Below are 15,866 nucleotides of genomic sequence, written 5' to 3'. Positions count from 1 at the left end.
TCAAACCACACACCCTGCACTATCGAGGGACAGAAGCAGAGTGAAAAGTGAAGTTTCCTTTGAGCTGGTAAGATGGTTTAATATACTTCTGTGTTACACAAGCCAGTAGATAATGATAGGATACATCTACTAAGATAAAATATAAGGTATAAAAAATAATTGATTCGTGTTAATGTGGAATTGTATATTGTTTCTTGTACTATGAGGCTGGAACGACCAAACCACCAGAAGGGTCTTTGCGCTTTTGTTCTGCTAGACTGCCGAGCACAAAACCACACTCTATCACATTGATTCAGACTTAGATTGTGCTGAAAAGAGGCATCATCTTGGTTAAAAAAAAAATATAGGCTCTCCTCTTTGAGTGAAAAAAATGAATGTAAATGAATTCAGCCAGAATAGCCCGCCTCAGTGTTTGGGACTATGCAGGAAAAATAAATTCTTTTCATGTACGCATATATATGTGTGTATATACATGTATGTATACACAAATATACACACACGTGTGTATCAACATCACTTTATTACAGCAGCCCTCCTATGTAGAAACTTCTCTCAGCTGACGGGGTGCAAGTCAGTCAAAGCCAACAGTTCATAGCTCTTTCTGTGCACCAAGTTATGGAAAAATGGCTCTCCAAAGATGAAGGCAGCAAAAGATTGGTTATTTGAGGTTGGACAGGGAAATCCTTCTACTTTCTTATGCTCTATCAGTTCACACACTCACAGGCTGATCATGTGAGTGAGCTACATGCGCTTTACACATTTCTGTTGGACACATTCAGAGATCTAGCTATTCTGTAGGTAGATAACGTATCACCATTTTTTTCTTAAAGGGTTTCTTACAGGATTTTTCTGTTACTTTTACTCTATTACTTTTCTCCCTGTCTCTGTCACATCAAAAATAACCTTCTTGTCCACATCTTTACAGTCCCTGACAGCTTCTTCTTTTCCTCTTGTAAACTCTCACTTTCATATCAAGAAGTCAACTCCATATTAGCCTCCAGCTCCAATTAGTTCATCAAATCAGCCCTGCATTAATTTCTGCCATGCTATTGCTTACACGCTGGTGCCTATAATTCTCTTCTGAGCTACCTCAGTTTCATTTTTTTAGTCTCTCCTGACAGCTCTGCTGAGTTGCTTCCAACCAGAGAACATCTAGGCTGCCCATGTGCTGAGACTGTGCTGTCACCATGTATTAATTGCCTTATCTATCAGTACATTTATTTTACCCTATACATTCTAAAAAGCAAAACTAACTTTTTATTTTGTGTTGTACTGGACCTCAAATGTGAGAGTGAGACTAAACTTTGAATATGGATTTCTGTTAATGTGAAGAGATTTGGCAACAACAGCTGAGCAACTGTTCTTCTGTTGATGGGCATTTGGGGAATCTGTGTTTTGTAAAAATTCTGTTTGAAATGGATTTTGGAAATAGAACTACAGGAAGGTATGGAAAAGGCACAGCTGCAAAGCCTTATTTTCTTGAGCAGACAGTAGGCAAGAGAACTCTGCCCAGGAAACATAAAGAAAGGATGGAAATACTATTGCAACCAGCTGAGATCATTGGGAACCCAAGGTCACCAGTGTTGACATCTTGTTAGCTTCTGCTTGCTTCTTGGCTTGATTATTAGGTTCTTGTTCTCCTGCTGCTGTGAAAAGAATTGGCAGTGTTCTGAGATGATGGTCACTGGTAGCAATGACAAATGCCCACCATGCCATTGAGAATCCCTTTGCTCCATTCTCACTGAAATTGAAAAGGCTTTTGCGCTTATTTCATTTTTGCTCCCTCTGTGGCTGTCTGTTGCCAAAGAGAACTGAGGCTTTAATTAGCCATATGCATCCACTTTGCTATTTGGCCTATAAAAATCTTCATTCTGACCAACAGAAGAAGAAAACATTACCGAAGCAGGCATTTTCTTCTGGACCTTAGCAGAACAGTTTATCTGTGTGCAGGCTGGGCTGTCATCGGCCTCTGGGTGATGTGACAATTCACTTTCCACAGCTGAGTAATTTGAAGCAGGTGGGAAGCAAAGCAGATTTGAACAATGAGAAAAGGCACTGGAGTATACCTAGGATACTAGGAAAAGATACAGTTGCTTCTTGCAAGACAAATCTCGTTGTAATGTTAAGCAGACAGAGCTCAGCCTCATGATGTCTCTGCAGTTAGCAGTTCCCCCAAATGCTAATACTTGTACCATTATTGCCTTTCTGCACAAGAGGGAAGTGCTTGACAATTGCTGAGAAGTGACATCACCTGTTTGTGAACCAGCTGATTGGACATACAGCAGGTTTACCTCTGCAAGGTGGAGGATTGCAGGTGTTCAAAAGAAAGTTCATTGTGACAACTTTAGGATAGAGAGCTGTAACTAAGAAGTCCTGTATCAATCTTGTGACTTCCATCTGAGCAAAGGAATTTATTTTATTTTCTAGATACATAACCAAGTTTTATAGGCTGCAAGTGTTAGAATGTATGCTTAGGTAAGAGGTTTTGGTAAGAAATGTGGTTCTCCTCTGTTCACCTTCTGCCCTTTAGAAATGAAGATACCTTATCTATCTTCAGCTCATAACTACTGGACTCTCTTCATCTTTCTCTATCAGAATTTAAAAAGCAACTTTTCTCCTATCTGAAGTACTCTTCCTGTACAGATAATTCTAGCTGGCGTAAAATTGCTTCTTAGCCTTTCCTTTGGTTAGGTCTAAGAGATGACTTGATCTCTCAGTTGTTTATCTCAGACGAAAGATATCAAAGATTAAATCATTCTTACAGCTCTTATCAGAACCATTTTAATCTTTTCAGTAACATCTTATTCAAAGCGTGGATCTCAAGGGAAGAACTAATAATGGCATTACAAATGCTAAAAGTAGTTGCAATAGCACTTCTTTTAATTGATACACATCCAAGATCTGTGCTGGTTCTTGTAATTGTGTCAGCGCACTGCAGGCTGTGGCTCAGCTGGTTATCTGCTGCTTGCCCAAAATCATTTTCTTCTAAACTTTTCAGAATTTAGCTTTCCATTACCCCACTACAACAAACATTCATGTGACTTGGACCACACAGATCAGCATTTAAACAACACTGTATTTGTTTCCAGGTGAGAAAGAGAGACTGTAAATGTCTGGTGCACTTCAGACATTGAAGAACTGAACAAAGAATTTTTGAGAGGTTCAGAGGGAGGGAAAGGATTAACAAATTAGCTACATTTATCTGGAAATAGGTGATTACCTTGTGTAGTTATTTTGACGTTCTTTGTGTGCCTGGGCAAGTATAAGAATATGTATAACTCTATTTGTGCATGTGCTTACACATCTCTGTCTATTTCAGATTTAGTCAGCCTTACTGTACTTATCACAGGGATCATATGCAACTCTGATCAGAATGATAAGCAGGAGAGATGTCGTGCCTCCCACCTCCCCCAGCTAAACTCAGCTAGCAGTGGCGCTTCCTCTATGCAACGCCCACTTTGAAGAAGGTCTGTAGCAAAACAGGATGTCTACCAAAAACCCATAAATGAAGACATGGTGAATTGGAAACCAAAAAGATTTTTTCTCCTTTGATCAATTTCTGAGACATTCTAATCATTTTCCTACTTAATTCAGAAAAGCTATGCTGTAAGCAAATCTAATCATAGAAGGAGTTTGCTATAGGAGTGCTGCTTAGTTGTGTGACATCTGGGAGTGGAAGGATGCTTTTGATCATAGAGTCCAGCTCCTGCTTCTGTACTTATCTGATCATATAATACCTTCAATAAAGCAATCCTGCTGATTGAAACATCACAGTCCTTCCTAAGTATAGACTTTTTCTCAGTCCCATTCAAGACCACTCCAGAGCTCTTGCTGATTAGAAACCACACTCATTCCATAGCCTGCTTAAGCTCACTTGGTTTTTTGACAGTGCTATGCTCAGAGTTTCCTCTATCCTGTTGTGTATCTCTCTCTTTCCTCCAGCTGCTTCTGAAAGTTCATAGAGGTGGCATTCCCTCCTCCTCCCCCGCAATAAGTCAACCATGCCCTTTCAAGACAGGACATTCTCACAGCCTCCTCTTACCCCAGAGCTCAGTTCTGTACCTGCACTGGGGAAGCCATGCAAACAACATTCTCCTCTTATTTTTGAATTTTTCAAATAACAGCTTCAGGGTAAGCTCAGAAGTGGTCTTGGTTTATGCTCTCACTCTGTGTTTTCTGTTTTATGGGCTCCTTAGAGCAGCATGCTGTCTGCAGAGGTGCTGACCTTTCTTGCAGCATGAAGGTAGCGGCAAACATTGCAAGTTGGAAGCATCTCCCAAATGTGCCACGAGTACATTGGGTCAGGATTCTTCATATTAAACTTTTGTTTGCTGGAATATCTTCAAATGGAAAGGTCATCAGGAAAGAAATCGCAGAATGGAAATTTCTATTTAAAAAGAAAGACAGAGTCCCATATAGCTTTGTGGAGAGACTGTTCAATATTGCAGAAGAAAAATCTCAAATTCCAATACAGTCCCCTTCAGTATATTATGGCAATGACCAGGTCCTAAGTTTTCTACATCCCAGATGAGTGTTTGACCAGGAACATATTGGCTATTCTTTCAATTTCTGTCTTTTGGAGTTTTCTTTTGCAGCAAAGAAATACTTATTGCAAGGAAATACTGATGCCAAGATTCTCTTGCTGCAGGTGGGCAGCTTGGTTATCTGCCTGGAATGATGGCTTCTTCTGTATTCATGTGTTTGAACATGTGAGAGAGAAAATTATGACAGGTCTTGGTTTCTTTCAGATATGAAATGGAATAATTTATTTAAAAAAAAAAAAAAAAAAGTTTGTGCTAGAACATTTTTTTCTATCCCAGCTTTTGTACTGACCTCAAACCATTTCACACTGGCTCAAGGCAACTTCAAGTGGTTTGAAGGAAGACTCCCTCAGAACTTTTGTGACACCAGCAGCCCAAGGAAACTTTCCTCTAGCGAAGAAAAAGGGGAGGTTACCATCAGGAAATGGCAGAAAATCAATGAGTCCCTGAAGTGAAGAAAGATCTGTCATTAAGGGCAGATAGTGGTTATGGTGTAGATGCTTTCAGCAGGTAAATACTGCTCATGAGAGGAAAATAAGCACTGAAGCCAGGAAGATGCAGAAATTATATCTGCTCCAGGAGACCCATAAGCTGCAATATCTGGAGACTGAGATGGTTCTCAGAGAAGAGTTTCAGTGCTGTCTCTGGTCAGAAAGAGCAGTCAGGCACTGGCACAGACTGCCCAGGGAAGTGGAGCCACCAAGCCTGCAGATGTTTAAGGAAAGGACACATGCAGTGCTGTAGAGGACAATACTGGTGGCAGGTGGATGGTTGGATTAGATGATCTTAGACGTCTTTTCCAGCCTTAATGATTCTATGATTCTATCACTACACGTTTCTCTAAGCATCTGTTTTTAGTTTCCATCAGAAACAGCACACAGGGAAACATGAATGCATCTGCCAGCTTGTGTTTGGCCTGGCAGGAGCGTGGAGCTGAAGCTGCTGGTACAACTACTGAAAAAAATTCTTCTAACAATTGTTCTGATTTAGATACTGTCTGGAATGGAGCGAAATGTGCAGCAGACTGGCCTTCAACTGTGCATTACTGCTGTGCTGCTCCTTGGTGAAGGACGAGGGAGAGGTAAGGGGAGATTCTGAATAGGTCCACTGTGGGAGGTGTGTATACATGCTCTCATTTTTATGTGAAGACTCTAAGGAATGGAGCATAAGATCTCATGATTGCCCTTTTCTGGTTCCCGAGCAGCAGTACAGCTGGCTGGCAGTGCCAGACCTGGGAAGCCACGCACATAGCAGACAAGCTGAGCAGCAGAAAGCACAGCCACTGCACAGAGTCTCTGCCCTAAGGTCTTACACTCGTCTCACACAGGGAAGTGCAGTTCCAGAGAGGAGGAGTATATTGTGAGGAAGGCATCATTAAAGGAAGGGCTAGCAAGTAATGCATTTTAGATCTCGTTAGGTGATAACATGAATGCAGCTCCTGTCTGCTTCTTCTGCAGATTTCCCTGGCAGTCTGAGCTGCCTGAATAACTACGTGACTACTGTGAACTGCACGTGGGCACCAGAGGAGCCTGTGGGTGATGGACCTTTCCACCTGTATTTCACAAAGTAAGAGCTGCAAGCTGAGAGCTGCCTGTGGCTCTCCTGGCCCTGGCACGGGAAGGGCAGCACAGAGAGGCAGACATAGGTCACAGCTGGGAGCTTTGCTTGCTTTGGACATCGCCAGTTCAGTCACCCAGCTGCTCTCTTCTCAGTTTTCCACAGCGTCAAGTGGTGCAGCAGAGCTCTTGCATATGCAGCTGTGTGGTCTCCTGCAGACTCAGGGTGGTCTTTTAGTCCAGTATTATCTGCTAGCAAGGGCCTATCAGTGCAGAAAGCCCTCCCATTGTAGCCTTGACTCTCTGTCATTGGGAAACATCCAGGGCGTTAGTAGCAGGTTTATTATGTGAGTAATTCTACATCTAAGATGAGAAATCTGGTGAATAATTTGTGATGTGATAGGATAATAAGCATTGTGACATGCTAATTTGAGATTAGCCTTTTTAGATTATGTAATAAAGTTGTCTTGACTAACAGTAATTAATAAACTGTTACATGAGGGTAAGCCGCCCTGACATTTGATGCCTCACATTAAGTCAAAAATAGCATAACTCTTAATGGTACAGCATTTTAAAGCTGTAAAGTGCTTAATCACATAACTTAAAAGAAACCTTCAGCCTTTCCATTTTTTTAGCCTCTGGTCAAAGGGTCAAAATGCCAGCTGCCAGCTGACTGCCAGAGACAGCATGCAGGATCAGTACCACTGCACCATGCACTTAGCAAGACAGATCTTGGAAACAGATGGTTACAGAGTCTCTCTCCAAGGCAACTTCTATGGAAGCAATCACACATACATTACCTTTCAGGAGTACAGCCCCCGCCAGCACAGTAAGTAAAAACCAACCAGTTGTGGGCCGAGGCTCTGCCTGGAGCCTTTGGGAAGGATCTGATATACTTACTGATTAAAAGGGTGTCTCAAAGCAGGTGAAAGTAATGGGAACAAGCCAGACTCTATAGCCCTGCAGAGTGCACTATCTGGGCTTTAGCAGTAGGGATGCAGTCCCAGTATCTCTCCATTTTGACTTTTTCTGGACTTCAGACAGTGTTTGCTCCTGAATACATTTTGATTGTCTTTCTAGTCTGCATCCTGTTTTCTTGTGCTATGGATAATGTACCACTTGATTGTTTCCACGGTAGTTGTTTGGTGTTTTGCCACAAAGAAATGAAGTCACAAAGAATTTAAGTTGTGGATCTAATTCTAGATCCCATGGCACAGTACTTCAGACAGATGGTATAGAGCTTGAAATCTCAAAGCGTCTCTATACCAGTGCCACACTGGAAGAGACTGTGACATCTTGAGTGGCTCTTTGCTTGCAGGAGTATCCCCATGGGGATGAGATAGCATCCCTTTATGCCAGTTCCCTACCAGTTCTGACCTACTCCAAAAGCTAATTCAGTCTATTGTTGCACTTAGTATCACTAGAAGCAGCTCGGTCTTCCAAGACTTTGATCAGCCTAGGAACATGCATCTCCTTCTGCGGTGCTTCAGTCTCAAATATTGTGAAAACCCTACCTCTCTATTTGCAGTAAAACTTGATCCACCTTTGAACGTCCAGAGCAACATTACTGCCAACAAGTGTCAGATATGGTGGACTGTGCCTTCCTACCTTGATGAAATTCTCCAGTACCAGTTGCAGTACAAGGAGTACAGCACGTCATGGGAGGTAACTGGGTGGGCAACAGTATTGCTCTTCTTGTGCAATGGCCTTGCCACTCAGCTCAGGGCCTTCTGGCAGCTGATTGATTGCTTTAAGATAGCCTTTCTGGTTTGCCACACAAAGATAAAAGGGCTTTATACAAACTCTGACAGTGGAGATCAATAAATCTTAACATCAGTTGTCATCATGGAGGCTTTCTTCTTGCATCCAGGAACAGACGGTTTGGGGAAAAAGTAGTTATTAAAATATCCTCCCTTTGCCTCATTAATAGAAATGTTTGCAATAATTTGCAGACTGCACAGAACAAGACACCACCCAATTCACTACCACAAATAGAAATTGAAGGCACAGAATTCCGCAGTGGCATCTCTTACATTGCACGAGTTCGCTGCAAAGTTTCTGAAATTGAGGATTCATACCACAGTCAGTGGAGCGACTGGAGCCAGACAACAGTATTTCAAAGAGAAGGTATAAAGAATGTTGTTTTTTTGCCTTAATTTCACAGGTTGCTGTTGTTGTTGGATTGTTGTTGTGTTTGCCTTAATTCCTGTTTTTTAGGTTCATTTGCATTGATTGTTTATTTGGGGATCTATCTTAAAATCCAGGCTTTTTATCTTTTTGTGCATGTTCTTTTCATAGGTGCATCCGAACTGTCTGAAAACCTCTTTGATACCGGAACATTTGAGTTCTTGATCATTCCTCTGAGTTTTGGCACGCTACTCTATTTATTTTGGAACTGCAAGCTTTCTTCAAGGTACATTATGATACTTCATTAAGTTCTCCTTGATCTTCATAGCCCAAAGAGAAATTAAGTGTGTTTACATCTGTTTTGCTTCCTATTTTTGCTGCACAATAAGATTCTAACATGCTCAAAAGCTCTTTTGACAATCTCAGGACATGACGTGATCCTTGGCTAATGATAATTAATCACTCCCTACTTAATAATTAAGGAGACCAAAACACCTTCTTCACATACAAGCTTGACTCTTGGACTTAGAAAGATTTAAACCCATGGACATTTTGAATTGTTTCATGTAGGAAAATCAGAAATGCAAGTGTACAGGAGTCCCTAAAGGATGGTTAAAGTGATATAGAGGTTAAGCTATTGGTGACATACCTACTAGTAGTCAATACGTAAAATATCAATATAGGCAAACTACAGAAATTAGTGCATGTAAAACCTTGGCTCAACCACACTCTTCTTTCTTTTATGCTGGTAACACAAAAGTCTTTTCTGCCTTGACACACACTTATTATGCTCCATATACACGTTGTTCTCAGAGAAACAGAATACATGTTGTCCATACGATAAAATATTTCTATGAGATAGACTAATAAACGGACAATGATATATGGCAGAACTTCTTTTCCTAAATCTGGTGAAACTAGCACACTAAAATACTGCTTGAAGAGGTAGCGTAGATCAAACAATGCTAAACAAATGCATAAGTAGCTCAGTGCATATAATGAGTAATAAACTAGTAATGATTTTGCAATATATAGCATTCCTCAGAAACCTTTGAGAAGATGGACTAGAAAAGTTGAATGCATGTGCAAGAGACAAACAATTGCATGCCTACAGGATATCAGGAAACATGTAAAATGAGCTTCTACTGCAGTCTTTCCAGCAGTAGTGTTGGGTTTTCATCTCATCAGTGTGCTATACCATCAAGACAATGCAGAACAATTTGATTTTAAAGTGTTGTTTTCTCACCTCAGGGCAAAAGTCCTCTCCTGCCTTAATATTCCCACACCAGCTGCTTTCTTTCAGCCACTCTATAATTTGCACAATGGGAATTTTAAGGTAAGATGTTTCATTTACTTCTTATGTTCTTCAGTGAAGGGGAGTGTTGATTTTTTTCTGGGACTAATCGTTCTACCTCCTGAGCAGTGCTACCAGCACATGGCTTTGGTCTTCCTGGGAGTTCATGGTTTCCTAGTTTTCTTTCTCCAAATACTAACTACACCACCAGAGCTGCTGTTTAGCTTCTGCCTTTGTAGAATAAAATCCCTCCAGTAACTCATTCCTCAGCCATCTGCCATCTGTCCTTTTTTTCGTATCCACAGAATCTTTCCACATATTACCAATAACTGATGCCTCCAGCCTCCCCCTTGTTGAGCCAGATAACACTGGTATCCAAGTACAACATTCAAAGGTTGCTCTGGTTTAATAAATCTGGTTTAATAAATTCTCACAGGGAACCAAATATTTTCTCTGTTAGTTTGAAACAGAGAGATTGAGGAAGCTGCAGTCTTTCCCAACCAAACAGCTTCTCCCCTGTAGAAAATTAACATTGCTGCCTTCTTCCAGTACGTTCCCACTCCACCTTTCTGAAATCTAAGGTATGTTTAAATGGTCTTCCTGTTGACCACTGGTGTTCCCTCCATATTGAGAGGCCTTCTGAAAACTGGCACTAAATCTGAAAGGAGAAAAGAAAAGGAAAAAAAAAAAAAAAAAAAAAAAAGACAGGGCAGATCTGTTTAATGAAAGCAGGAAAAGTCAAAATGCATCAGTAATGCATTTACCTTCTCTCATCTTCCATATTCTGATAGTGAATATGAAAGGTGCCTGATGTCTTTGCAAAGCCAAAGGAATAGAAGAAGCATGTAGCACACTATGGAGGTGAGATCTTGAAAATTTATTATGAAATCTTCCCTCAGGAAAATTGAATTCTATCACTACTCCATAACTTACATTTCACTATTAGATTTGCACTAAACCTCTGGATTATTGTGCCAAAGACAAATAGATGGAACAGTTAGTTTGAAAATTCCACCTCTGAGCAAATTGTCCTGAACTTACTGATCCTTTCACTAGGACTGGGTTGGACCCAATGAGGCTTGTAGCCAACTCAAAAGAGAAGAGGCAAGCAACTCAAACAAAGTGACTGCAGATGAAGTTTCTGAGCTAAACATCCAAGAACTGATTTCCCAGATTTCCTTGAAACCTATGGAAAGCACAAATTTGGCTGCTGAAGAAGAGATAATTGCCTTTGCCTCTGGTCCAAGCCAGCAGCATGTCCCCAGCAGATGTGTAAGAGGAGAAGAGATAGAAGTCAGGCCAGCAGTGCTGGTAACCCAAAACCATGCTAATGATACAATTGACCTGAAAATCTCTGAAAAAATTAAAGCCAATCTTGAGAGCTCTAGCATGGGAAGGAGTTATCCCTCCTACTTACAGCCTGGAAAGAGCGACTGCCTTATGCTTCAGGAATCCTTGGAGATGGCAAGTGTGTCATTCAGCAGTAGTGACTATTGCACTTTGTGTGATAGTGATACTACTGAAGGTTTGATTCCTGCTGAACTATTGAAGCTCTCTGATGAAAATGGTCTGGTCAAATGTGAGAATGATCAGAATGACCTTCTCTGAGGAATGCTGCCCACAAAGATATCTGTGTTGCCTTCTCATCTCCCAGTAGTGTCTTCACAAATGGTTAAATGGTGACTGTGCAGACAATTATGTAATTAGATCCCTTTTTAGACCAAGATCTTTGTGTGGCTTGATGCAATGTTTCCAAATTTCAGATCTTCAGAATGAGAAGGATGCTTCCTAATACTGTCAAATCAGATGTATCTTAAATCTCTCATATCTACACAGCCCTTGCATATGAACGTGTCTGCACAGAAATTGAACCAGTTTCATGAAGTCTTGTTTGCTTTAAGAAAGTATTCTATACTGTTATTACCAGCAAAAGTGTAATGTGAAGAATTATATTCAGATAGAAACATAAGGAGCAGTAGGTCAGGCTATGGGAAAAATCTAAAACTTAAGATAGAGAAGCAAAAGCAAATAGAGAAATTGAATGTGGTGAGAAATGACAAAAACGAAAAGCCGAGAAAGATACTGCCTTTGTTCATCAGGCAAGGACAGAAAGACTGCAGGAACTGAGTATGGAGATGATGACAGGCTCATGATTATAAAGCTGAAATGATATTGCATCATCAGATGAAACATTTAACAATTTTGGCAGTTTCTGCTTTGATGCAGCTACTTAAAAACAAAACAAAACAAACAAACAAACTGCAACAACAACAAAAGAAAAAGTGTAGAGAGGAAAAGTGCCACAGAAAAAGTTGCTTGTTGTAGCTAGATTATTTAAAAAAAAATAAAAATCTGTTCTGCAGGGTAGGGTAGGGTTAGGGTTAGGGTTAGGGTTAGGGTCTTTGGAACAGCTGAAGTCTAATTTTTAGTTAATGAATGAATATCCACATTTTATTTCTAGAGAAACAGTATATAAATACCTAATTTGCTGTCTTTTCACTTTTTTCACTTTACTATTTTTTGGTCATGTTTGAGACCTATATTAGGTTAAGCTGCATTTTTTCACAGCTTCTCCCAGAATTTCTGAACTGCTCCAAGTCCAGTTTTCCAGGAAAGTGTATATACACCATGCCAGTGGAAGACAGAGAATTTTCATTTAGTAAGGAGATGTAACATGGGCTCTGGTCGAGCCTTTCATTTCCTGGGACTGCTGAGTGCATGCTATGTCTATCACCCACACCAGAACAAAGCCACCAGTCTTTTCCCCTTTCTTTCCTTAGTGTTGAGTTTTAGCAGAGGAAACAATGTCAGAAGGTATTTGGGTAATGTTGGGTAAGCTACTAAGGAACTGAAAATACTTTATGACAAAGGATGTGTTGTAGTTTGTAGATGTTGTTGTTTTTTTTTTTCCTTACCTGCTAAGCTGAATAAAGTAAAAGATCTAACACTGTGATTATTCAGAAGTAAATAAATAAATTAATTCAAAAACGGTTTTTCAAAAGTTGGTGTTTGAGAGCTTTGGAAATAGCTGTAAGCCCAAAAACAAAAACAACCCTACAGTTATGAAAATACTGATTATACAAATCATTAGTAAAAGTTGACTTGAAAACATCATAGAAAAAGGAAAGAACTAAATGCCATCCTTATTTTACAGACCAAACCAGACCAGTGCTGCTGCTACCACCTCTAAAAGAAAAAGATAAGAAGGATCCTAACTAAAGGCATGTTTTATAGCTAGTAAAGCCCAGGGGGACCTGCATGGTGAGCTATCCCATGGTGCCTAACATGTGGCCATGAGTATAGTTCTGCTGGCTGTCCACCCAATATATCTCTGGCTCACAGTGTCACCTCTGGTTCATTTGTATTCACAGTGATGAGTGTCAGAAACTGTATCTCCATCAGACATTTTCCTACGTAGTTATCTGCGTACTCATTTCAGGAAAGAGAGATGAGAGATCAGATTGTACGTTTCTCTATTGCATAGGTATCTAAAAGAGCAGCAAACGAATCACAAGCATTAAGATGTGACCTGTCATGTACTCAGGATGAATTCTCTTCACAGTATGGTTTCTGATACATTAAAGGACAGTGAAACTGTCAAATACTGGAGTCTGATAGGCTGAAACATGAAAAAAAAAAAAAAAAAAAAAAGTTGAAGCTTCAGGGCATAAGATCATTTATCTGCAAACTCTTACTGGAAAGAGCTGTGGAAGCAATCTTTTTCTCCCATGGCAGCCACTAGTCAATGGCCAAATAAAGCCATAAATCTTTTCTTGGTAAGTAGGCAGATGGGATGAAAGTAATTCCAGAGACAAGAGAAACAGTTTGCTCTTTTTAGTCTACTTTTGTTAAATCTGACCAATGTGTAAAGAAGGGACAGAGAATGTTGGTTACACTCAGCACACCACAATCTTACAGTTTACTCAGAGCACTGTCAAGTCTAGATCCACAGCTCTGTCATTTCATCTTCTCTGTATTGCTGTCCTCCTGTGAGTCACAAATCTTGTGCTACAGAAATCTTTAATATCGCAGATCTTTCCAGACCACCATAGTCCTTCAAGTCACCAAGCACCCTTCAGTAGAAGGTATGATCCTTCACAGTCACCCACATTTTTACTCATGCATACATTCTTTTAGCTAATAAAATCACCAAGAATTAAAAATAGTAATTTTAGTAGTAATTTAATCTAATCTACAGATCTGATCCTGGTAGAGGCACTACTGCAATTCTGAAGAGAAAATCATTAATCAAGCATGGAGATCTAAATGATTGGTTTTAAAGTGAGAACTGTAATACTTGATGGGGCATATGTTCATGTACTGGTGATGGTAACTGGAAAAGAGGTCTTCTTGTTATGCTAGAACGTGGATGCATGAAGCAGGACTGCAGGGAAGGCTGCTTTTTTGTTTTTAACAACTTACAAACCAGGGATCAGTTTGTAACATAAAACTGCAGACATTATGTGAAGGGTTGCCTATGTTGGGGTTTGCTGGCTTGCACCACTTCATCCTGGGCCAGCCCTGCCTCTTGCTGCTCCCTTTGCTCTTGACCAATGCTTTTTTAGCAGCACCCACTCCAATCTGCCATTGCCCTCTGCTGGAAGAATCCTGTTTTCACAGACTTCCAAGGTGTCCATTAAGATTTTACACTCATTTCTAAAATATTTTTTCCTGATCTACCCTAATCTACTAAGTGACTCCTAAATCTAGAATCATAGAATAGTTTGGTTGAAAGGGACTTTTAAAGATTATTTCCAACCTCCTCTGCCATGGGCTGGACACATCTTCCACACGATTAGGTTGCTAAAACTGGAGTAGGCCTTTCCTAAGCTCCATCTCAATTTAGTTGTGTTGCAGGTGAAGCTGAGCAGCCAGCACTGCTGAGGACTATATCTGTACTTGTATACGATGCTGTAAAATTACAAAGATGTTTCCTAAGTGGGGCTGTTGAGGTCATACAGTCTTCCAGAGTAAGAAGATATTTGTTGCTTAATTAGGCAAAAGCATAAGATCTTCATATCAAGGAAGGCTAGACATTATTGTATTTATTTAGTTATTTAGTAGATACAATGGTATCATGAAAATAAAAGAATTTCAGAAACAGTGAATCATAGAATGTCTTGGGTTGGAAGAGATCATCTAGTTCCAACCCCTGCTGTGGGCTGGTTGTCACCCACCAGCTCAGCAGCCCAGGCCTCCCCATGGCCTTGACTGCTTCCAGGGATGGGGCATCCAGTTTGTCTGGGCAGTAGTTCCAGTGACTAACCAGCCTCTGAGCACAAAATGTCCTCCTAATATCTAATCTAAATCAGCCTTCTTTCAGTTTAAAACCATTTCCCTTGTCGTATCACTGTCTGCCCCTGTAAAAAGTCATTATCTCCCCTCGTTATTAGTTTGCTTTAGGTACTGAGAGGCCACAATGAGCTCTCTCCGGAGCCTTCTCTTCTCCAGGCTGAACACCCCCAGCTCCCTCAGCCTTGCTTTGTAGGAGAGGTGTACCAGGCTTTTGGGATTCATTAATATTGTAAAATGCTTTCTGAAGTAGTTTACCACTAGGACGCTGCGGGATTGCTGCCTTGCCCAACCACCCCAGCCTTATATGAAGTTAATTATACATCAACGTTGAAGATTCTGATGCAGCTCACTAAACAATGTGGCCCTTCCCTGCATTACCCTTTCGAGCAGTTCCTTAAAATTCAATAATCTCCTGATGAATTAAAATTGTTCTTACAAGGCGTCATACCACCTTGTAAGCATACCTGAACAACAACCCCATACACCCTCAGCATTTGTGATGTGAGTCAGTGCTTCAGGCTGGATCCGACCAACTCCTGTGAGCAAATACACTTCAAGTGCTTGAGAACACAGCTTGGGAAGCAAATCTGGGGACGTGTTTCCTACAGACTTACCTAAAAGAACAAATTCTCTTTACTTATACCATACAGTAGTTAAAGATGTTGATGAGTGCTTTTTGAGTGCATTTATGATGCGGGATAAAAATTATTTTGTTCTGAGATCTCAAATGCAAGCCTTCTAACAAAAACTTTATGCCGGATTCCGTGTACTCAGACATAAGGAGCGCCAGACACTGGCCTTTTTTTTTAAATTATTATTATTCCTGAAAAGGCAGATTTTTAAGAATGCCTCCAGGGAAACTGCATCTGTTACACACTCGGGTCTGTAGCTGGCACAAGGACTTGACAGCCTCAGCGGAAGTTCACGAGATGAGGCACCAAGCGCTACCGGGACAGTAGGCAGCACCGCGCGCCGTGACGCCACGGCGTTCCGTAGGAACCACCCGGCCTCTGGCCGTCACTACGCCGCTCCCAGGGCGCCTCTACGTCAGGG

General features: G+C 40.8%; 1 protein-coding gene across 1 annotated transcript; it reads left to right on the top strand.

Moving 5' to 3' along the window:
- On the top strand, positions 1-11,874 carry LOC116237444 (interleukin-9 receptor-like). Its single transcript, XM_031606620.2, has 9 exons — positions 1-67; positions 5,532-5,622; positions 5,999-6,107; positions 6,733-6,926; positions 7,626-7,762; positions 8,050-8,224; positions 8,396-8,510; positions 9,476-9,560; positions 10,575-11,874. Exons 2-9 carry the CDS (start codon positions 5,544-5,546, stop codon positions 11,124-11,126), a joined length of 1,446 nt encoding a protein of 481 aa, XP_031462480.2. The 5' UTR covers positions 1-67; positions 5,532-5,543; the 3' UTR covers positions 11,127-11,874.
- Positions 11,875-15,866: the final 3,992 nt, after the last annotated feature.

Source organism: Phasianus colchicus, chromosome 16 (assembly GCF_987193195.1).
Source record: "Phasianus colchicus chromosome 16, bPhaCol1.hap1.1, whole genome shotgun sequence".
In the NCBI taxonomy this organism is placed as follows: Eukaryota; Metazoa; Chordata; class Aves; order Galliformes; family Phasianidae; genus Phasianus; species Phasianus colchicus.
This window is presented reverse-complemented; position numbering and strand designations above follow the sequence as displayed.

Bases quoted from the DNA above. Each gene is read 5' to 3' on its own strand.
- LOC116237444 (XM_031606620.2), top strand. From the start codon at position 5,544: ATGGAGCGAAATGTGCAGCAGACTGGCCTTCAACTGTGCATTACTGCT. The intron at 7,763-8,049 runs GTAACTGGGTGG...AATAATTTGCAG, and splicing joins AGTACAGCACGTCATGGGAG to ACTGCACAGAACAAGACACC. The intron at 8,225-8,395 runs GTATAAAGAATG...TTCTTTTCATAG, and splicing joins AACAGTATTTCAAAGAGAAG to GTGCATCCGAACTGTCTGAA.